This window comes from Bos taurus, chromosome 4 (assembly GCF_002263795.3).
Source record: "Bos taurus isolate L1 Dominette 01449 registration number 42190680 breed Hereford chromosome 4, ARS-UCD2.0, whole genome shotgun sequence".
Classification (NCBI taxonomy): Eukaryota; Metazoa; Chordata; class Mammalia; order Artiodactyla; family Bovidae; genus Bos; species Bos taurus.
This window is the reverse complement of record NC_037331.1, coordinates 9,735,004-9,758,528: the sequence shown is the minus strand read 5'-3', so window position 1 is coordinate 9,758,528 and position 23,525 is coordinate 9,735,004. Positions and strand designations below refer to the sequence as shown.

At 42.2% G+C, this 23,525-nt stretch overlaps 1 protein-coding gene and 1 non-coding gene across 2 annotated transcripts; both read left to right on the top strand.

The window, feature by feature from the left end:
- The first annotated feature begins 7 nt into the window (after nucleotides 1-7).
- Nucleotides 8-23,445, top strand: TMBIM7 (transmembrane BAX inhibitor motif containing 7). Its single transcript, NM_001077068.1, is given in 10 exon segments — nucleotides 8-88; nucleotides 3,421-3,689; nucleotides 10,331-10,409; nucleotides 11,386-11,439; nucleotides 12,455-12,545; nucleotides 14,625-14,662; nucleotides 14,751-14,838; nucleotides 16,391-16,480; nucleotides 18,936-18,983; nucleotides 22,914-23,445. Coding segments are annotated over 9 exon segments (906 nt in total). The 5' UTR covers nucleotides 8-88; nucleotides 3,421-3,424; the 3' UTR covers nucleotides 23,067-23,445.
- MIR584-5 (microRNA mir-584-5) lies at nucleotides 21,581-21,675 on the top strand. The gene has a single exon (NR_031334.1). It is a non-coding gene; the product is annotated as a microRNA mir-584-5 (primary transcript).
- Nucleotides 23,446-23,525: the final 80 nt, after the last annotated feature.

Genomic DNA, 23,525 nt, shown 5'->3' with positions numbered 1-23,525 from the left:
CGTGCCTGCCTGCCCTTCGAATGACTGCTGGCTCAGGAGCCAACACGGCTCTTTGAGGACTGGGTGAAAGCCACGTTGTGGGATTCAGGTATCCAACCGCTGTAGTCTATAAGGCAACCTCAGCTGTCTTTGACTCTTGTTCCTTTGGTTTTGGTCTCGAGAGCTCTTCGAATCTTGCTGCCTCTCCACCTTCTGATTTGCGGGATGGCTGGGGAACCAACTTGGTTGTTTGAGCATCTTTTAACCTTTCTCAGCTGTATGTGAAGACTGTGTTCCTCAGAGGAGTTCGGATTTTATCAAAAAGAGAAATATTTTATTTACCCGAGGAAATGAAACTATCTTTTTAATATAAATAATAAGTTTTCATTATAAAAATTCATACAATTCAGCATATCCTTCAATTCTGCTGTGTTAGTGATAACCCATTCCTCTGATGTTGGATATTTAGCCTGTTTTAAATTTTTTGGAGTTACAGTGACTGATATAATGAACTTCCTTACACATGTATTGTTGCCTGTTTGTGTGGGTATTTTTATGAGGGAAATTCCTAAAAATATAACTGTTGTGTCTAAAGTGGCACACATTTTAAATTGTGATTAATGTTGCCAAATTACTCACCCAAAAAAGTCTGCACACCTGCCAACTCCTGTGAAATTATGTTAGGGCTGATTTAGCCACTGGACACAGAAGATGCATTGCCGAGGGCCCACAATAGTTTTGGGGGTTATGAAAACTTTTAAAATTTCTTTTAAAATGAGGAGAAAAATGAATACAATAATAGTGAATATAAAATATACAGTGAATCCAGCCTGGATTATATTTTTTATACTAATGAAACCGTTAAAAAAAACTCCTTCATAGTTTATTATGGAGGTAGGACCCAGGAAGCCAAATATGTATAGGCCCCTTACCAGTCATAATGTGGCCCTGGCTTATCCATTTCTCCACATCCTTGCAATTCTGAGAATTCTCTTTTTAGTTTTAACAGACTTTTATGCTAAACAAACAAAAAAAACATTTCACGATTGCATTTCTTTGACTATTTGTGAGGTGTGGTCTCCTAAGTTGATTGACCATTTAAATTTCCTGTATGAATTGCTTACTTATGTTCCTTTCCCATCCTTCTACTGACTTGCTCACCTTTTCCATGTTAAAAAGTTCTTTTTACATTATAGTAAATATTGCAAATTTTATTTTCAGAATTTTTCACTTCAGATTTGTTGGTATCTTTTTATGATGATATTTGAAGTGTTCCTGTACCCCAGACCTGTCAAGCATTTGTTTCATGGTATCATTCTTATAAAGGCTTATACAAATTTCATTGATATTTTCTTATTTGGCTATTAACATTTATTATAATCTTTCATTAATCTGCAATGAATTATTGTAAAAGATGTGAAATAGCTATTAAACTTTGTTTTCCAAGAATAGCTAATTGTTCTAATACCACGAGACAATGGAAATACCACCTTTACCAAATATTAAATTCTTACATACATGATTCTATTTCTTGAATCTCTTCCATCCTGTTGATCCATTTATCTGTTGCCCTGTGAACACTGCACTTTTAATTATTTAACTTTATTATATTTTTATTCCATTTTCCCTCTTACCCAAAATCCTCTTTCAAATTTTGTCTTGATTATTCTCACACATTTACTCTTTCTGGGGAGCTTTAGAGTTATGTTTTTAAGTACTGAAAAAAATTTCAATACGTTTTGTAAATTTAGAGATTAATTTGAGAAGAAGGGATAACTGTATACAAGAGAGTCTGCCTCCCCTGGTCCATGGTTTGCCCAAGCCCTCACCATCTCATTCATCTCCTCAGACATTTCCATGGTTCCTTGTGGGGCAGGGGACCACTAGCAGGGGCCTGCCTGAGTCTGCATGTCCCCAAGAGGTGAATGGGGGCCTGTTCCTTTGCCATAAATGGTCTGCGTGGTACTAGTTTTCTGAGAACTCTGTTCTGTTGAGGAGTGCTGTGGCAAAGCCCGCCATAGTCTCTTACTGGATTTCTGGTCTCTGCTTCCACTTTTGCTTCCTCGGGTCCACTCTCCACACTGCGCTTCCTGTAACCTTTCTAGTCAGATCCCCACAACCTCCTGCTGGAAAACTTTCAGCGATCTCCCCATTGTATTAATTACTTATTGCTCCGGACACAAATTACAACAAATGTAACACCTTAAAACAACACAAAAAATTGTGATCTTAGAGTTCTGGAAGTCAGAGGTCAGAAATAAGTTTCACTAGGTTAAAATCAAGATACGTTCCTACAAATAGAATACATTCCCTGACCCTTTCTGACTCCTACAGGCCTCCTGCATCTCTTGGCTCACAGCCCCTTCCTCCACCTTCATAGCCAGCCGCTGAATCCCTCTGGCCTGTGCTGCTCTCCTCCCGTCTCCTTCCTGACGCTGACCCTCCTTCCTCTTATAAGTATGGTGATCAGGACCCTTGTAAATCAGTTGGGTCCACCCAGATAGTCCCACCTCACACTCCTTAACTTATTCACGCCTGCAGTGTTTCTTTTGCCACACGAAGTAACCGGTTCACAGGTTCGGGGGTTAGGACGTGGATACCTGTGTGCGGGCGTGCCCAGTCTCTAAGTTGTGTCCGACTCTTTGTGAACCCATGGACTATAGCCCGCCAGGCTCCTCTGTCCATGGGATTTTCCAGGCAAGAATACTGGCGTGCATTGCTTTGGGGGACCACTATTCAACCAAGGCCTTCAGGATGAATTTGACTTGCCAGCCCCACAGCAATCTGCCCCCTCCACTCTCCTGTTTCTAACCTCACTCTGCTTTCCCCTTCCAACTCCCTAATTCCATCCACATGAACTTCTTTCAGTTTCTGGAACCTGCCTCTCTGCTTCCTCCAGTCCTGGTCCAGACAGACTCCTCTGCCTCAGAAAACCTTCCCCTACCTCTTTACCTGACTGACTCCTCATCTCCCCACCTCGGCTTAAACCTCACTTTCTCTGGAGGCTCTTGACCGCCTCTTCTACTCCCTGCATCTTCTTCGACACTTTGTTACTCTCATAATATCCTCCATGTTTCTGGCCCTACTTCTATTGCCTTTTATATAATTGCTTATTTGATTATCTTCTCTCCCAAAATGCAAGCTCTTTAAGGGCGAAGGTGACAAGGGCAACTCAACGTAAGAGGGACTTTATTCACTCACTGCAGAATAAATCTATAAATATATTCCTTTCATAATAGAAATAAAGTTATTTTAGTCTATAGTTCTCATATTAAAACTATTTGTTCATCATTTATTCAACCAGTATGTGTGGAGCAATGACTTGGAAACTACAGAGCAAAGGGAGTTAAAATAAAGAAAAAACATCGTCTGATGTTATGAAGTTGCTAAGGTGGTAGTGGTACACTCATAAGGACCTGAATAACAGTGTTCCCTCTCCAGGAAAATGGACTTGGAGGTCAGTGAACCAATAGACTTTAGTTCTGGAGATCATCAGCATCTGGTTCGGAAAGCTGCAGATCCTTATACTGGGGGCAAGTCTGCTCGGTCCTATGGAACTGCACCTTCAACTCAGGAGCCACGACAAGCTCATGGAAATCCACACTCAAGAGCTGACAGGCGAGCAGATACCTATGTGGTACAGATTTCACCAGAGACTACTACAGACGACAACAACCCTGGCCCATTTTCAGAAACAGCTGTCCGCAGAGGTAAGAATAAAGAAATGGCCTTTTTGGAAGAGAACAGCAAAAGTTCTCTTAAAATATTTCCACAGGGTGGGTTGTAGGATTTAAATTTGCCTTTAGTTTTTCCCATCATGCTTTACCATGAAACAGGACATATGTAAGAACACATGGCTCCCCAAGTTTTCCAAGGCATTCATAAACTCATGATAGACATATTATGGTGAATAAATTGTGGTTTTCTTAAGAAATGTGAATTAGTCATTGAACACAGACTGTCTTAACTTACATACAAAGCGATACCATGATACTGTCTTTAGTTTTAAAGAATACTAATTCAGAGCCCTACATATTAATTCTATATCAGAAATACATTCAGGTGTAACAGAAATCCAAAAACCTATGGCTTAAATAAATGAGAATTTTTTTTCTTTCATGAAATATGAGGTTGGAAGTTAAGCAATTCAAGGCAAATGCTGTAGGTCCCAGAAAACAATATGCCACGCTTAGGGCTTCTTCTAACTTCTTCTAACTCAAAGAAACTAAGCCATGCCGTGTAGGGCCACCCAAGATGGACAGGTCATGGTGGAGAGTTCTGACAAAATGTGGTCCACTGGAGGCGGGAATAGCAAACCACTTCAGTATTCTTGCCTTAAGAACCCCAAGAACAGTATGAAAAAGCAAAAAGGTAGGACACTGAAAGATGAACTCCCCAGGTTGGTAGGTGCCCAATATGCTACTGGAGATCAGTGGAGAAATAACTCCAGAAAGAATGAAGAGACGGAGCCAAAGCAAAACACCACCCAGCTGTGGATATGACTGGTGACAGAAGCAAGGTCCGATGCTGTAAAGAGCAATACTGCATAGGAACCTGGAATGTTAGGTCCATGAATCAAGGCAAATTGGAAGTGGTCAAACAGGAGATGGCAAGAGTGAAGATCAACATTTTAGGAATCAGTGAACTAAAATGGACTGGAATTGGTGAATTTAACTCAGATGACCATTATATCTACTACTGTGGGCAAGAATCCTTTAGAGGAAATGGAGTAGCTACCATAGTGAACAAAAGAGTCTGAAATGCAGAACTTGGATGCAACCTCAAAAACAACAGAATGATCTCAGTTCATTTCCAAGGCAAACCATTCAATATCACAGTAATCCAAGTCTATGCCCCGACCAGTAACACTGAAGAAGCTGAAGTTGAACGGTTCTATGAAGACCTACAAGACCTTTTAGAACTAACACCCAAAAAAGATGTCCTTTTCATTATAGGGGACTGGAATGCAAAAGTAGGAAGTCAAGAAACACCTGGAGTAACAGGCAAATTTAGCCTTGGGAGTATAGAATGAAGCAGGGCAAAGGCTAATAGAGTTTTACCAAGAGAACGCACTGGTCATAGCAAGAACCCTCTTCCAACAACACAAGAGAAGACTCTACACATGGACATCACCAGATGGTCAACACCGAAATCAGATGGATTATATTCTTTGCAGCCAAAGGTGGAGAAGCTCTATACAGTCAGCAAAAACAAGACCGGGAGCTGACTGTGGCTCAGGTCATGAACTCCTTATTGCCAAATTCAGACTGAAATTGAAGAAAGTAGGGAAAACCACTAGACCATTCAGGTGTGACCTAAATCAAATTCCTTATGATTATACAGTGGAAGTGAGAAATAGATTTAAGGGACTAGATATGATAGACAGAGGGCCTGATGAACTATGGATGGAGGTTCATGCACTTGTACAGGAGACAGGGATCAAGACCATCCCCAATAAAAAGAAATGAAAAAAAGCAAAATGGCTCTCTGGGGAGGCCTTTACAGATAACTGTGAAAAGAAGAGAAGCTAAAGGCAAAGGAGAAAAGGAAAGATATACCCATTTGAATGCAGAGTTCCAAAGAACAGCAAGGAGAGATAAGAAAGCCTTCCTCAGTGATCAGTGCAAAGAAATAGAGGGAAACAATAGAATGGGAAAGACTAGAGATCTCTTCAAGAAAATCAGATATACCAAGGGAACTTTTCATGCAAAGATGGGCTCAATAAAGAACAGAAATGTTATGGACCTAACAGAAGCAGAAGATATTAAGAAGAGGTGGCAAGAATACACAGAAGAACTGTACAAAAAAGATCTTCACAACCCAGATAATCACAATGGTGTGATCACTGACCTAGAGCCAGACATCCTGGAGTGTGAAGTCAAGTGGGCCTTAGGAAGCATCACTACGAACAAAGCTAGTGGAGGTGATGGAATTCCAGTTGAGCTATTTCGAATCCTAAAAGATGATGCTGTGAAAGTGCTGCACTCAATATGCCAGCAAACTTGGAAAACTCAGCAGTGGCCACAGGACTGGAAAATGTCACCTTTTGTTCCAATCCCAAAGAAAGGCGATGCCAAAGAATGCTCAAACTACTGCACAATTGCACTCATCTCACAAGCTAGTAAAGTAATGCTCAAAATTCTCCAAGCCAGGCTTCAGCAATACGTGAACCATGAACTTCCAGATGTTCAAGCTGGTTTTAGAAAAGTTAGAGGAACCAGAGATCAAATTGTCAACATCTTCTGGATCATCGAAAAAGCAAGAGAATTCCAGAAAAACATCTATTTCTGCTTTACTGACTATGCCAAAGCCTTTGTCTGTGTTGATCACAATAAACTGTGGAAGATTCTTCAAGAGGTGGGAATACCAGACCACCTGACCTGCTTCTTGAGAAATTTGTATGCGGGTCAGGAAGCAACAGTTAGAACTGGACATGGAACAACAGACTGGTTCCAGATAGGAAAAGGAATACATCAAAGCTGTATATTGTCACCCTGCTTATTTAACTTATATGCAGAGTACATCATGAGAAACGCTGGGCTGGAAGAAGCACAAGCTGGAATCAAGATTGCCTGGAGAAATATCAATAACCTCAGATATGTAGATAACACCACCCTTATGGCAGAAAGTGAAGAATTAAAGAGCCTCTTGATGAAAGTGAAAGAGAGTGAAAAAGTTGGCTTAAAGCTCAACATTCAGAAAACTAAGATCATGGCATCTGGTCCCATCACTTCATGGCAAATAGATGGGGAAACAGTGCCTGCCTTTATTTTTCTGGGCTCCAAAATCACTGCAGATGGTGACTGCAGCCATGAAATTAAAAGATACTTACTCCTTGGAAGGAAAGTTATGACCAACATAGACAGCATATTAAAAAGCAGAGACATTACTCTGCCAACAAAGGTCCATCTAGTCAAGGCTATGGTTTTTCCAGTAGTCATGTATGGATGTGAGACTTGGACTATAAAGAAAGCTGAGTGTCAAAGAGTGAATGCTTTTGAACTGTGGTATTGGAAAAGACTCTCGAAAGTCCCTTGGACTGCAAGGAGATCCAACCAGTCCATCCTAAAGGAGATTAGTCCTGAGTGTTCATTGGAAGGACTGATGTTGAAGCTGAAACTCCAATACTTCGGCCACCTGATGTGAAGAGCTGACTCGTTTGAAAAGACCCTGATGCTGGGAAAGATTGAAGGCGGGAGGAGAAGGGGACAACAGAGGGTGAGATGGCTGGATGGCATCACCAACTCAATGTTCATGAGTTTGAGTAAACTCCAGGAGTTGGTGATGGACAGGGAGGCCTGGCCTGCTGCAGTCCATGGGGTTGCAAAGTCAGACACGGCTGAGTGAATGAACTGAACTGAGGCCTTCTTAGGACCTGGATGACTTGATGATGGACTCTGAGCTTCAAACTTCATTGCTGTCTTCCCATGGCCCTCACCCTCTACCTTGTTACTGGAAAGATGCCTTTTGAAACTCTAGTTGGCAGCTGAGTCACCAATGGCCTTTATGACTCCCTGACATGGATAGAACTTTGTGTTGGTTGTTAGTTTTCTTCTTTTGCCTTGAATTTCTCATCACATGGAACTGGGTCCCAAGAAGAGGTAGACCAGATGGACAAGCCCCAGTGTGTAAGCAGTTGATGAAGCTTCTGCTAGTCAAGCCAGTGCTAATGTTTCACTGGCCAACATGTCATGTGGCCAAGCCCAGCGTCAGTGTGGGAGGGAACTACACAGGCTTTGCCCATTATAAATTCTTATTTGTCTTCTTGTAATTGGAGTGTAAGTGTTCTTCATGTACTAGATCACTTTACAGATACATGATATGCAAATACTTTCTCCCAGTTTGTGGGATTTTTTTTTTTCACTTTCTTGATGGTGTCATTTGAAGCACAAAGCTTTTGCCTTTTTTTTTTAAGTGAGAATTCTTTTTTTTAAATTAATTTATTATTATTATTTTTGGCTGTGTGGGATCTTCATTCCTGCCCATGGTCTTTCTCTAGTTATGGCAAGTGAGGGCTACTCTGTTGTTGCGGTGGCTTCTCTTGCTGCAGAGCTTGGGCTCTAGATGCAGGGGCTTCGGTAGCTTAGTTGGTGCACAGGCTTAGTTGCCCCACAGCATGTGGACTCTTCCTGGACGAGGGATCGAACCGGTGTCCCCTGCATGCAGGCAGATACTTAACCAGTGGACCACCAGGGGGATTCAAATCCACTTTTGATGAAATCCAACTTTTTTTTCCCCTTTGCTTGTGTTTTAGGTATCATTATCTAAGAAAACATTGCCTAATCCATGCTCACAAAGATTTACACCTATACTTTCTTCCAAGAATTATATTTCTTGTTTATGTTTATGATCGATGTTTAGTCTTTGTGTGTATGTGTGTGTGATATGCCCAAATTCATCATTTTGTATGCATATGTCCAATTGTCCCAGCACCATTTGCTCAAAAGACGCATCTTTCTCCACTGAATTGTCTTAGTATATTTATTAGAAATCAATTGGCCACATTTGTGGTCAGTTCCACAAATGTAAGGGACTGTTTTAGGGCTCTCAATTCTATTTCATTGATCCATATGGTCTAGTCTAATAAGGCTGGGTCACATTTAGTACCTATTCTCTTATAGTTCTTGATACATACTAGATGTGGATTTAACCCACTCCAGTACTCTTGCCTGGAAAATCCCATGGGCGGAGGAGCCTGGTGGGCTGCAGTCCATGAGGTCGCTAAGAGTCGGACACGACTGAGTGACTTCACTTTCACTTCTCACTTTCATGCATTGGAGAAGGAAATGGCAACCCACTCCAGTGTTCTTGCCTGGAGAATCCCAGGGACGGGGGAGCCTGGTGGGCTGCCGTCTATGGGGTCGCACAGAGTCGGACACGACTGAAGTGACTTAGCAGCAGCAGCAAGTAGATACTTTAATGCAGTAGCACACACACTTGGGGATATATGTTCTGGCATATCTCAGTGCTATTTCTTTATTGTCACACTTCCAATGCACAGAAGCTGCCCAGCAGAAGGACACATTGACAATCCTATAAGTCAACTTTAAGCAGCATTCTTTTTTTTTCCTTTTAAAATTGGGATTGTTGTTCAGTCACGAAGTCGATTGTTTGCAACCCCAGGGACTGAAGCATGCCAGGCTTCCCTGTCCCCCACTAACTCTCAGAGTCTGTCCAAGTTTATGTCCATTGAATTTGTGATGCTATCCAACCATCTCAGTTTCTGCCACCCTTTTCTCCTTTTGCCTTCAATCCTTCCCAGCATCAGGGTCCTTTCTAATGAGTCAGCTCTTCGTATCAGGTGACCAAAGTATTGGAGCTTTGGCTTCAGCATCAGTCCTTCTAATGTGTATTCAGGGTTGATTTCCTTTAGGATTGACTGGTTTGATCTTGCTGTCCAAGGAACTCTCAAGGGTCTTCTTCAGCACAGTTAGAAAGCATCAATTCTTTGTCGCTCAGCCTTCTTTATGGTCCAACTCTCACATCCATACATGACTACTGGAAAGACCAGCTTTGACTATATGGACCTTTGTTGGCAAAGTGATGTCTTTACTTTTTAATACACTGTTTAGGTTTGTTATAGCTTTCCTTCCAATAAGCAAGCGTCTTCTAATTTCATGGCTGCAGTCACCGTCCATAGTGATGGGATAAGTTGGGAGAAGCCCACAGAGAAGCAAATGGTCATTACCAATGCCATATTCGGAGGGCTCTGGAAAAACCCATGTAGTTAGCTGGAAGTAAACATAGATGCTAACACACCCTGAACTCCGCTTTGGCATGCCACTTGCTTGAAACTCCTTGGTTATACTTAGCATTAGTCAGATTATGCAGTTTCTGCACAAGTAGGAGGGAAGGGAGTTGCTAAAGACAGGGAGGGGGGAGAGAAAAGTGGTGGAGCAGCCCTGCAGACTCCCTGCAGAGGGGTGAACACCCTCTCCCCCAGCAGTCCCTGTGCGTCACTGGCTCTGTCTATGCAGGGATGCTGCTGGGTCCCTAAGGATGGGCTGGCGACATTCTGAGATTCTCAGGTCACTTTTGTTCCTTAGGAGGATGGAGTGTGCACAATACGGAATCAAACCCCTGAATTTGGTCTTTAGATTGTGGGGGCTCTTATGGATAAACCCTTGGATCTCCACTAAAATGCCTCTTACAGTCTGGACTGAGTCTTTTCTGAGAGTTCTGCAGAGTTGTACTGTCACACCATTGGCCAGCTCTAAACTCACACTCCCTCTCCTGTCCTCAAGAAAATCAGAGGAGAAATTTATTTCACTAAGTGTCAAAAATAGGTAGTTACACTTTATACTTTTACTTTTGAATACTGTCTCATAAAAATAAGTTTCTGTCTCCTCAGCTTTCATCGTAAAAGTGTTATTCCTCCTGTCCATTCAGCTTCTGATCACTGGGGCAATCGTCAGCCTGTTTGTTTTCTGGTAGGTCTTCATTACTGATGTAGATGACCTATTAAGTTGCCCATGTTAATTCTCACTATTTAGCTTCACTGAATTTTGATCATTAAAAAATTATCTATTTTTTCCGTAATCATTCATGTGTATCTGTGCTCAGCTGCATCTGACTGTGACCCCATGGACTGTAGCCCTCCAGGCTCCTCCATCCATGGGATTTTCCAGGCAAGAATACTGGAGTGGGTTGCCACTTCCTTCTCCAAGGGATCTTCCCAACCCAGGGACCGAATCTGTATGTCTTGTGTATCCTGCATTGACAGGCGGGTTCTTTTCCACTGGGCCACCTGAGAAGTCCAACCATTCATAGGATATACCATTTCTATGGCTTTGTTTTTCTGAGACAACTCCTAGACCAAAGTGTTAGTAGATTTCTAGAGTTTCACTTTAACTTCCTAAGCCAAAAAACTTTTCCCTTACTCTTATTTTGGGTACTATTTTCTTTTTTATTTTCCCTGAGCTATTTCCACAGACAAAATCGAGTAAAGGCAAAAAGGTGAGATTGTGAAGGCCTTGAAGGCTAGATCTCTGTTAAATGCAGAAATTATTTCAGGGAGTATGATCCATCACTGATTAAACTCATCCTTTGGAAATCTATATTTTAGACAAATACATGAGAATTTTATTACTTTTGTTTATATACATATCTCAGTATTTTAAAATAAAATCGTCACTGGGACATTTGCATTTATGCAAATTTCACTTACTACTTATGACTGTACTTTTTATGACCCTATTTTTAGAAGTAAGATACAGTTTATCTTTATCTTACAGTTTAACAGTTATATGTTTCACTCTTTCCTTTCCCATCTGTCATTGTCAACTACTTAGGGTTTTCCCCCTTTCTTCTCATGAGATTGTTTAATTTATACTTAAATATTATACTAGTTAGCAAAATAAACTACTTATTGTGTAAGACAATATCTTTTTTTTTTTTTTTAACCAGGAAGGCTTTACGATCTTGGGTGGTCAAGAATCCTTGGTTCACTTACACACTCTTGTAAGTATTATTGGATTAAATAAAAAGTGTTCTTTCTACTAGCTATTAGTTGACGTTCTTTATTGAAAATTAGGTAAAGGTAACAAGACTCTTGAGAGTCCCTTGGACTGCAAGGAGATCCAACCAGTCCATTCTGAAGGAGATCAGCCCTGGGATTTCTTTGGAAGGAATGATGCTAAAGCTGCAACTCCAGTACTTTGGCCACCTCATGCGAAGAGTTGACTCATTGGAAAAGACTCTGATGCTGGGAGGGATTGGGGGCAAGAGGAGAAGGGGATGACAGAGGATGAGATGGCTGGATGGCATCACTGACTCGATGGACGTGAGTTTGTTGGAACTCTGGGAGATGGTGATGGACAGGGAGGCCTGGCGTGCTGCGATTCATGGGGTCGCAAAGAGTCGGACCATGACTGAGCGACTGAACTGAACTGAACTGAACATATTCTTGTAATGACAAAATTATAGAGATGAAAAACAACCAAATTAGTAGTTGCTGGGAGTTAGGGCTTTATGAGTGCATGTGTATATGTGTGTGTGTTACCATAAAGGGATGGTACAATAGTTTAATGATGAGATAGTTCCACACCTTGATTGTGGTGCTGGTTACATGGATCTGCACACAGATTTGTGTCACAGGTCTATGACATAGCATTACATATATACACGCTATACCAATGTCGCATACTGGTTTGGGTATTCTACTTTAAATATGTAAAATGGGGGGCCAACTGGGGGAAGGTTACACAGGACCTCTGATCCTTTGCAATTTCCTGTGAATCTACAATTATTTCAAAGTAAAAATATTTTTTGAAGAACCCACAAACTGTGTGTGGATGGCAATGGAAAGGTTAGTTTTAAAACCAAAAAAAAAAATAAAAGAGGTAAAGATAATAATCTTTATTTTTCTTTATAATACTTATCATCAGATCAAACATCTCTGTATCTCTCTACCTGTAATATATCACATGATATAAGCCCTGGAAGCAAATATCACATGGTTTTAAATTCTCCCCAGGCCGGCCTTTTTTGTTGTATTTATTGTACTCGCCTGCTGTGGGAATCTCCGCCGCCAGGTGCCTGCGAATTACATTCTCCTGGGATTGTTTGTAAGTAAACCTCTTTAGCATCTGTTGTCATTCACCTCTGAGATATATTTTCATCCCATTATTCCTTTTTTTGTGGAAAAATCTTCCTATGGAATAAGAAGATTGAAATTACTTGCAAGATGTTCTCTTGGATGAATTTTGAAGTCAACTTACATATGAGGTGGACTCCACACCCTTTTAACAAGCTAGAGAATTTGGGGACCTTCGGCTACTCCATTGGGCTGGCAAACTTGCTTCTGAGAGGCCTGCTCCCGAGTCTCCCAAGACAGTTAACCTGACTGTCCTCTGTCAGGCACAACAAACTCATTTTGCTATGGAGAGTGAGTTCCACATTTAGTTCACAAATTGTGCGCAAGAAATGTAACTTTCTCTGTAAAATTTATTTTACTTCTACTTCAACGTCTCCTGACTATGTTGTAATTGAGGTTTCTGTTCTGTTAATGTTTATACGAGTTGGGCCAACACTCTTGCCTCCTGGAGGCAGTGAACTCACTGACAATAAGCATTGTTGTCCTCCTCTTAGGAAAATTCCTTGCTCCTCTGAGAAAATCTCACTGTGCTTCAGTGAGTTGGAAAGAAAGTCAGACTCTATGCAATTGCTCCCACGAACTGCTGACCACCCTTCCATGAGAAGATTTACTCACCAATTCATTTGTTTCTCACCTGGTTCCATATCAGTGTTGAGGTAGCTTATAAAAATACAAAAATACACGCAACGTAAGAAGATAAGTTGGTGGGGAAATCTGATGGAAGGAAAAATAAGGAAAGGCAAATGAAGCCAGAGGTGAGATTAGTGCACAAAATGCCTAGTCCCGAGCGTTTGAGTTTGATCAGCTTAGATTTGGATCTGCGCCTCCTGGTGGTCAATGTGAGTAAGAATACATGGGCAACGGTGTTTCTCAGCACTCAGAATCTTGCATCTTGCATCCTGAAAATCTGAGGATCTTGCATTGTCTAATGTGAATTACATGTTGGGAAGAATAGCTTCCTCGTGTCACTGGAGAAGACAGAGCATCTGGCCAGCTGGGAATGTCCTCAGGCCCTGGAGCACTGCCAACTGCAGTTCTCAGTGCCCTGCCAGACAGTCCTGGAGCCCGACTGTGGGCTTAGGCATACCATCACTGCCTTCTTGGTCTCATCCTCTGGCTTGACTGCCTCTGGTTCTCAGCTCCTCCCTCTCCCATGCTGCCCCATCCCTGGTTCATGTGGACCAAGGGAACCCTCGGACCCCTATACAGTCCCCACACTGCCCCGGTGCAGCCCACTTCAGAGTTGAGGATTGGCACCTACCAGTGCAGCTGCGTGCTTTGTAGGTAAGTGTCCTCCAGCCCCACCCCCAGGTACTGAGGTCTCAATCTTCATCCCACATCTGAGGTTTGACACATTTTGTTCTCATTCAAGCACTATGGGAAAGGTCAGTACTGAAACAGTTGCTGAGGCGTTAATAGAAATAGCACATCCTGCTCTGATAAAATGTTAAGATTTGTGTGGATGGTCCCATTTGATTAATGACAGTACGGTCTACAGATAAAGCTTATACCTTGGTTTCTACATTCCTAATTAATAACATATTCAGTTTAACTCGGGCTTCCCTGGTGGCTCAGAGGTTAAAGCGTCTGCCTGGAATGCAGGAGACCTGGGTTCGATCCCTGGGTCGGGAAGACCCCTTGGAGAAGGAAATGGTAACCCACTCCAGTACTCTTGCTTGGAGAATCCCATGGACGGAGAAGCCTGGTAGGCTACAGTCCCTGGGTTGCAAAGAGTCGGACACAACTGAGCGACTTCACCTTTACCTTCACCTTCAGTTTAACTCACTGAATATGCTGAAAGTTACTATTGTATTCTAAGAACTTTTTACTCATATGAGAATTTTTTCTTGTCAGTCTTAGGGAGAACATTAAGAAAATGTTTATTTCCATTATTTCCATGTGGCATAGCCTATAGCTTTGTGCGCTAAGATCATGAATATTCCTGCTAGTTCCCTCTAACCTGGCAGAACACACATACCTCAAAGCAGCCCTTCTGGATTTGGCGCCTTGGGAAGCAGGCTTCTGATTTATTGTGAATTTTGTTTTTTAGACAGTTCTTCAAGGTTTGCTGCTAGGAACCGTGTCAGTGTAAGTCTTTAATACACATTTTTTCTTTTGTGTGTGCGTGCTTTTCTTGTAATGTTACGTGAATAATAATCACAGTCTCTGGTTTTAGCTTCTATCACGTCGAGGAAGTGTTATGGGCAACAGCAGCGACTGCTCTGGTGACGCTATCACTCAGTCTATTTGCTCTTCAAACAAAAGTACGTATTTCTGAAGCAGCTTTCTGTCATAGGCAGTGTGTGACTGTCTTCCCCTGCCCCTCCTGACCCGCTCTGCTTCCCCCTCCCCCGGCTGGCTGCTTCCCGTGGGCCTCACCTCCACCGAGCCCTCGTCTTCTGCCTTCTGGCTTTCTTAGTGACCTTGCTAAAAACGTAAGAGGGGCTTCCCTGGAGGCCCAGTGGTTAAGACTTCGCCTTCCCGTGCAGGGGGTGTGGGTTCCATCTCTGGTCAGGGAGCTGTGAGAGCACGCCTTGCATACAAAAGAGAAAACAAAGCAGAAGCAATACTGTAACAAAATTCAATAAAGACTTACAAAGATGGTCCGCATCAGAAAAAATTTTAAGTAAAAGGAAACAGGTAAAATTAATTTTAATGATATATTTCATTTAACCCAATATATATGAAGGGTTATTATTTCAACATTTAATCAATATAACAAAAGTAGTCATTTTACATTCTTTTTTTTTCAAACTAAAATTCAAATCCAGTGTGTACTTTCTACTTGCAGCCATCTCAGTTTGAAGTAGCTCTATTTCCAGTGCTTATTAGCCATGTATATTGAAAGCACAGCTCTAGACGAATTTTCTTGGCAGACATTAGGGTCACCTGGAGAGCTTGTGAAACATAGACTGCTGAGCGCCACGCCTGGAATTGTGAAGACAAGGTCTGGGCTGGGGCTCAGTAATGTTCACTTCCCAGGCGCTGCCGATGCTTCCGGCCCAAGAACCAGCCTCGGTGACCTTGGTACTTTATTCTCTTGGTGTGCTGAAGGCAGGGAGTGATATAGGGAGATAGAGGAATTAGGAAAACCCGCTTGCAAGAAAACACATTGGATTTGAGGATCTTCTTTTGCTTCCTAATCCAATTTTTTTCAGGTCAGAAGATGCATATTCCTCTTTCTTTTAAAAATGCTAATCTTCTCTAAGCTGATTTGGTTATTGATTTATAAAAGCACATTAATAAATTTTAGGTTTACAAAAGGATCATGAAGTTTTGAAAGCTTAGTATATATATTTCTACTGAAATGTATACACTAAAATTGATACATACAAATGTGAGAAAGGTACCCAGTTAATATCTTCATCTACTGAATGCCATTAATGTATTCTATGCACATGCTTTTAAAAATATGAATGATTATGATCATACTATACTTACAAATTTACATCCTACTTATTCAGTGTACATTTTTTATTAGGGAAAATTTTATAAAGATATACACACAAATAGAATATTTTAACAAACCCCCATGTGCCAATTACCTAGTTTCAAAAAACTGCAAATTTGTGGCTTCTGTTATTTCATCCATACCTTACCTTTTCTCTCTCCTGAAGAAGCACGATACCTTTTTTGTAGTATTTTTCAGTGTGTAGGGCTAATGGATTTCCATGGTTCTCGGGATTAGCCAGGGTACATTGTTAGCAAATGTGCCAGTTTCTGCCTAGGGGGTATGAGATACATCTCTAAATACCCTGAAATTCCTATGGATGATAATTGAATCGTTTTTTGTGTTTTTTTTTTATGTTTCCTCAGTGGGATTTCACTTTGCTAAACGGAATGCTGTTTGTTTTACTCTTCGTACTTATCATCTATGGAATTATCTTAATCTTCATTCGAGCATATGTAAGTGGGCCCTCCGTTGAAACCCTCAGAGGACCGGTAGAATATCAGGTGAAGTGCTGGTTGTGTGGTGAAGCAGACACCAGATGGGTGAAACTTGCACAGACACTGGTGGGAGAAAGGTCTACGAAGAGCGTGGGGGTGACAAGGGCTGTAAGAGCTATCAGAACACGACAGCACACGTGAGCCCCCTGGAGGAGAGGGCCGTAAGAGGGGAGCTTGCTGGATGCCGAGCCGTCTAAGGAGGCTTTGGCAAGCCCATCAGGGGGTCCTGGGGCTCCCAGGAAGGCTCTGCTGCCCCCTATCAGTGATGGACAGGGGAAAGCATGAGCCAGGAAGGAAACTGCAGTGGGTCGCACTGCACGGCCACCAGGGCCCTGGTCAATTACATGCCCCTCCCCATAGCTGGAGGTCTCCAAGGTCGCCTGCCACACCAGTGTGGTGGGGGGACCACTGACAGCAGGTCTGGGTGTGAAGATCGAGCTCCAACCTGAGACAGCAGCTGTCCTCCCCTAAGAGGATCACGGAGGTGACCAACCCACAGGGCAGATCAGATTCCAACTTCCCTACGTGGTGCTGCTTGTCTGAAGTAACGAGGGTGCACAGATGGGAAGCATGGATGGGCTTGCTTTTCTGACAGCAGCAGCCTAGAGGAAGCTCCTCGTTTTCCAATTCCAGCTTTCTTCCTTCCATTCTTTTTTCTTTTTTTGCTTTAATATATTCATTGCCTTCTTACTAGATATCATACATAGGCCTATATGTTTTTCACAAAGTCATCAAGGGTAATTCTCACAACATTCCTGAAAAGTACATATCTCATCTAATCTTATAGAAAAGAAAACAGGCTCAGAGAAATGAAAGAATTCACACTCCACACTGCACCCAGGGAGTAGATGACAGGAGTGGGGTTAGAGTGAGGTCTGTGTGATCTGGCGGTCACACCCTTTCCACCACGCACACCATCCGTGGACTGAGTCCAGTGTGCAAGTGGAGAGGCAGAATGAGAAGGTCTGGCCCCACGTCTCGTAGGGGCCTGGAGTGGCCCCTGTATGGAGACCCTACTGGAAGCCAGGCTCACAGAGGACTGGCCTGGGGCTTGTGACCATCTGTCTAAAGCCCCAGGGCCAACTTGGTCCTGCTGCTGAATTAAAGAGTTCCTGTGGCAACAAGTGGCATTGCTAAATGGACTTCAGACATAGAATCAGTATTTCTGCCTGGATTTTGGAGATAAACTCAAAGACGTCATAGATATGTCTTTAAAGGCCATAGTTCTCCATTTATTGTTACTGATGGTGGCACAGATACTGTAGTAATAATACACATATTTATGTGGTGGGTGGTTTCCTTACATCTTTACCATGCCACTCAGGAGCAGTTAAGAAACTGTATTTCCTACTAGATACATGAACCCTAGTTTGCATTCTAAATTTCCTGTCACAAATACCAATAATATATAATCTTAAGCATATGATTAAATGGAAGTCGGACAGCTAAGCATGCACGCCTGATGGGCCCTGGCAATTCTGAATCCTTCAGACTGCAGGTGCCAGCTGTCTTCTCACACCCAGCTCAGTCTGAGAACAGGGGTCCTCATGCAGTGTATTGCTGGCCCCTGGTTTCTCTTTTTCCTCAAGAACCTTCTCTGGTTAGCAGAGGTTCCCCATCTCTCATCCTGAGGAGTGAATGCCATTGTGTTTCTCAGATGATGTACACACCACTTCCTTAGTCTCTTCTGCAGCATTTAGATCAATTTGTCACATATGCTGATCAGGGCTGTTTTGGTGGCAAGGAACACATACCACTCAGATTGGCTCAAGGCAAAGGCCCAGAGATTCTCATGGAGCTCCTAGATGGGAAGAAGAGCCAGAATTCACAGAAATGGAAACCCCACTGCCCTTTCTTGGTCATCTCAGCTTTAAAGCACTAGCTAATCCAGCTAGTGCTAATCACCCAATGGCAGCCTGGATCCCTCTATCATGAGAACTGATTTCCACCTGGCCCAGAGGATCTCTATGATCCTGATCATGTAAGAGCTTCCTGGTCAGTCAAGAGAGTCACTGCTGTTGGAGTGGCAGCTCCCACCTCTTGTCAATCAGCTCTAGCAAGGCTGTGTGAGGGTCACAATATTCCCTGAGCTGAGGGGAGGGCACTTTTTCTAGAAGAGCTGTGTGGATGGGGCAAAAAAGGAAACATACTCAGTATATCCCGTTTGCCTTACTATGCACGAGATGTTTAGTACTTGCTCGATGACCCTGACTTGATATACATAACAGCTAGTTTTCACCTCCTCGCTGAATGGAATTGAGTTGATACTGTCGACTGACTATGTTCAAGAAAAACTAATTTCCCCACAGCTTTGACTTTCTAAGCATCTTATCTAACAGCAGTGACCTAAGTGACCCCCTGTGTTGTTCCCCATCTTGCTCTTAACATATCGTTGTATCCTTTCTTTTTGCAGTGGTTGCATCTATTGTATGCTGGACTTGGAACTGTGATCTTCTCACTCGTACGTCCATTTCTCCCTTTCTTTGATAAAGAGTATGCATGTGCATTGACAGGGCCTTAAGACCTCTCCTAGGCCTGGAGTCAAGCGGAGTCAGTAATTCACTGGGAAGCCCTCCCGCTGACTTGCTCCTTCTTTCTTCTCATCCTCTTCCTTCTCCTTTTTACTTTTTATAAAGACAGTTCTTAGAGTAGCTTTAGGTTCACGGTAAAACTGAAAGGAAGATATAGAGATGTCCCAGCCTCCATACAGGTATCACCATCCCCAGTGTCAACATCTGCCACCAAAGTGTACCATTTACTACAATTGATGAACGAACCTACATTGATATATCACAATCACCCACATTAGGGTTCACTCTTTGGTGTTCTACATTCTACGGGTTTGGACAAATGTATAATGATACGTACCCATCATTGTAATACCATACAGAGTATTTTCACTGCTCTAAAAAGCCTCTTTGCTCCTCCAAACTGATCCCCAACCCCTGGCAACCACTAATCAGGTTATTTTACTGTTTCCAAGTTTTGCCTTTTCCAGAATGTCATACAGTAGGAATCATACGGCATGAAGCCTTTTCAGATTGGCTTCTTTAACTTAGCATGTGCACTTAAAATTCCTCCATGTCTTCTCATGGCTTGGTAGCTCATCTCTCTTTAATGTTGAATAATATTCCACCATCTGGGTGTACCACAATTAACTTACTCTTTCATCTACTGAGGGGCATCTTGTTTGCTCTCAAATTTTGGCAATTATGAATAAAGTTACTACAAACGTCCGTGTGCAGGTCTTTGTGTGGACGGATGATTTCAGCTCCTTTGGGAAGATTCCAAGGAGCACATTTACTGGATCATACAGTAAGCGTATGTTCAGTTCTGTAAGACAGTATTCCGAAGTGGTCGCAATATTTGCATTCCCCTCTAGCAGTATATGAGCGTTCCTGTTGCTCCACGTCCTCACCAACATGTGAGGTTATCTGTATTTCAGATTTTGGCCATTTTAATAGGTGCATAGTGGTACCTTATTGTTATTTTAATTTGCATTTTCCTGTTGACATAAGATGTAGAGCATCTTTTCATATGCTTATTTGCCATCTATATATCTTCTTTGGTGAGGTGTCTATTAAATTCTTTGGCCCATTTTGTAATCAAGTTGTTTGTTTTCTTACTGTTGAGTTTTAAGAGTTCTTTGTATATTTAGGGTACCAGTCCTTTATGTTTCTCTTGCAAATAATTTCTCTCAGTTTGTAGCTTGTATTATCATTCTCTTCACATTGTCTTTCACAGAGCAGAAAATACGAATTTTAATGAAGCCTAATTTATCCATTACTTCTTTAATGGATAATACTTTAAGAAAACATCACCATACCAAAGGTCATCTAGATTCCCTCCTATGCTACCTCCTAGGAGTTATATGTTTTACATATAAGTCTATTATTCATTATTTTTTAAAATTTATTTATTTAATTTTTTTGACCATGGTGCGTGGTATGCAGGATCTTGAGCAGGGATTGATTCTGCGCCCCCTGCAGTGGAAGCACAGAGTCCTAACCATCGGACCGCCAGGGAGTCCCTGTTATGAGCAATTTTGTGAAAGGTGTAAGGTCCGTGTCTAGATCCTTTTTTTTTTTTTTGGCATGTGGATGCCCAGTTGTTTCAGCACCATCTGTTGAAGAGACTAGGATTGCCTTTGCTCTTTATTCTGCTGATCCATATATTCGTTAAGTCTTTATCTTGATTACAACTTTCTAGTAAATGTTTTTGTCTGGTAGCATCAGTCCTCCAACTTTGTTCTTCTCCTCCAGTATCATGTTGGTTATTCTGGGTCTTTTGTCTCTCCATATCAATTTTAGCAGTGGTCTGTCAATATCCACCAAATAACTTGCTAGGGTTTTGACTGGGGTTGTGTTGAATCTATAGATGAAGTTGGGAACAACTGATATTTGACAATATTGAGTCTTTCTATCCATGAACATGGAATGTTTCTCCATTTATTTAGTTCTTCCCTAATCTCATTTGTCAGAGCTTTATAGTTTTCCTCATACAGTTCTTGTACATATTTTGTTAGATTTATATCTAAGTATTTAGTTTTTTTTGGATGCTAGTGGAAATGTTTTTGTGCTTTAATCTCCAGTTTCACTCATTCACTGCTGGCATATAGGAAATCAATTGACTGCTGTATAGTAACTTTGTATCCTACAACCTTATTATGACTGTTCATTGAACCCCTAAATGTGCCTGGGGCTTCAAATCTTGATCAGGGCTTCCCCGTGAGCTAGCTGTCTCTGGCATGGTGTCCTGAGTCCTCTTTCCCTGGGGCCAGGGGGCAAATAGCTTGATCCCAGCTCACTTTCCTCTCCCACTTCCCTGTCTGCCTTCAAACACATACCCTCACCAGGGAGGTGCACTCTGCACTCCTCACTACCAACACATGAAATGATTAGGAGTCATTATCTCTCTTATAAGAAGAAATAAGATAAAGTCAGCAGTTCTTGGAGGGGAGGGAGAAAGAAAAGCACTTTTCCATAGAAGTCAGGACTCCGGGGTGACAGATGGAGGCTGGGGCAAGGCTGGAAGCTCAGCTGCTGGGGGCCTTTTTTCAGGGATGACCAACTGTCCTGGTTTGCCTGGGACTGAGGGGTTACTGAGGACACGTGAAGTCCCTGGGCAAACTGGAGTGGTTGGTTCATTCTAGCTTTTTCTGCACAAAGTTGCTGGAATCAGACATTGGGAGGGGGAGGATAAGTGGGATGGGACTCAGTGGTCCAGGTGAGGGAGCTGCCTTGGCAACCCCCAGCCTCGGGTTTGACTCCCTTCTCTACCACTTGCCACAGAGCGATCTTCCCTTCTTGGAGGCTCTGTTAATCTCACCTGCCTCAGCTAGGTCGTTCCCACTTTATATGAGATGATGTCTATCATGAACGGATAAGAGGCTACCTAGAAGGTGTCCAATTCTTCCTTTTCCTCCTGTTCTTTTTTCCTCTTCCCCTCTTCATTCTTAGAAGCCTGAGTGGGAACCAGGACCCGGGGAGAGCTGATAACATGAACTACTGGGGATGGGTTTCACTATAGTGGCTGTTGTTCTAAAACAGCTTATTTTCAAAAAAATAAATAAATAAAACAGCTTATTTTCAAGAATCTTTAAAACCCCAAGAACTCCCTGTAGTGCCAAGGTTGCCCCGCTGCCTCACGGCACTGGACTCCGAGTCCACAGTCTGCATAGAAAGGCCCGAGGAGCTGCCTGTTTTCCCTTCCTCCCTCTAACGCACTTGCGCTGCCCACATTTGCTCACTTTGCAACAAACACAAGGGTGAGAGGACTCTCCGACTTTCTTCTTGATGTTTAAGAAGCCTGTAATTTTACCTACCACAGCTGAGCTAAGACGTTTAATTGGGGGTTATTTAACCACACATAAATCTTCTCCTCACTCTATTTTGGAAATACTGACATGATCACAAAGCCATCTCCAATGTCAGGCTTTGAAAAATGCTATCACCCAAAGGAGAGTCCAGAACTACTGCTCTGGGTAATGTAGGTGTCAGGGAACCATCTGTCTCTTCCTTCTTTGTTTTCAGTGAGAACATGCTGGAAAGTCACAAACACAGGGCATTTTGTAGTTTCTCTCTGTGTCCAATCAGCCCACCTGGTCCACATCACTGACGAGAGGCACAGAGGTTTCTGGACTTGGAAGGAAAGGAGGGGTCACAGACTTGGTCCTACTGGCTTCAGGAGAGTGAAGCGCTGGCTTTGATAGATAGAGCACCAACCTGGGGAGATTGTGAATGATTGAGGCTCTAAGAATAACATCTCTAGCTACAAATTTACTTTTAGTGATGTATTTACTGATGGTAAGATGCTTTCCAGGTAATCTCAGGACACTTCTTTGATCAAAATGTACACTTTAAGTAGCTAATTCTTCTTTCTTTTCTTTAAGTACTTGGTGATGGATGTGCAGCTGATGGTGGGAGGGCGCCATCATCATTCTGACCTGGACCCTGAAGAGTATGTTTTTGCTGCCCTGAACATCTACATGGACATAATCAACCTTTTCCTTTTTATTTTGCAACTGATTGGAATGGGACGGTAGTCACATGGCAAGGCTGGCTCATGCTGAAGAGAGGGAAGGAGGGACGGCTGTGAAGACTGCAGAGGTTATCACTCCATAAGTCTCTCTATTTTAAAAAATAATTTCAAAAATACTTTTTTTTCTTGTCAAATGAAAGCAAGCATTTGGTAGACAGTAGCTATAGCTGTTATATATTTTTTAGTTCCAGTGTTACATTACAAAACTTTCTGGTGGACATTTTCTGATTTTTATAAATTTAAAAGATGAGTACATAAAACTCATCATGAGTACTTACTAACAAACATTTGTAAGATGCTCATTACTTTGTTGAAGTTTTCCAGGTACTACTTAAAACTGTAAACAATGTCTGTCTACATGAATAAAGCTGATTATAGAAACCTATATTTACTCCATTCTCTTCTCTTGATGTGGACATTTGGTGGGAATATTTTGCCATCTGACTTAAGAGTAAGGTGAACC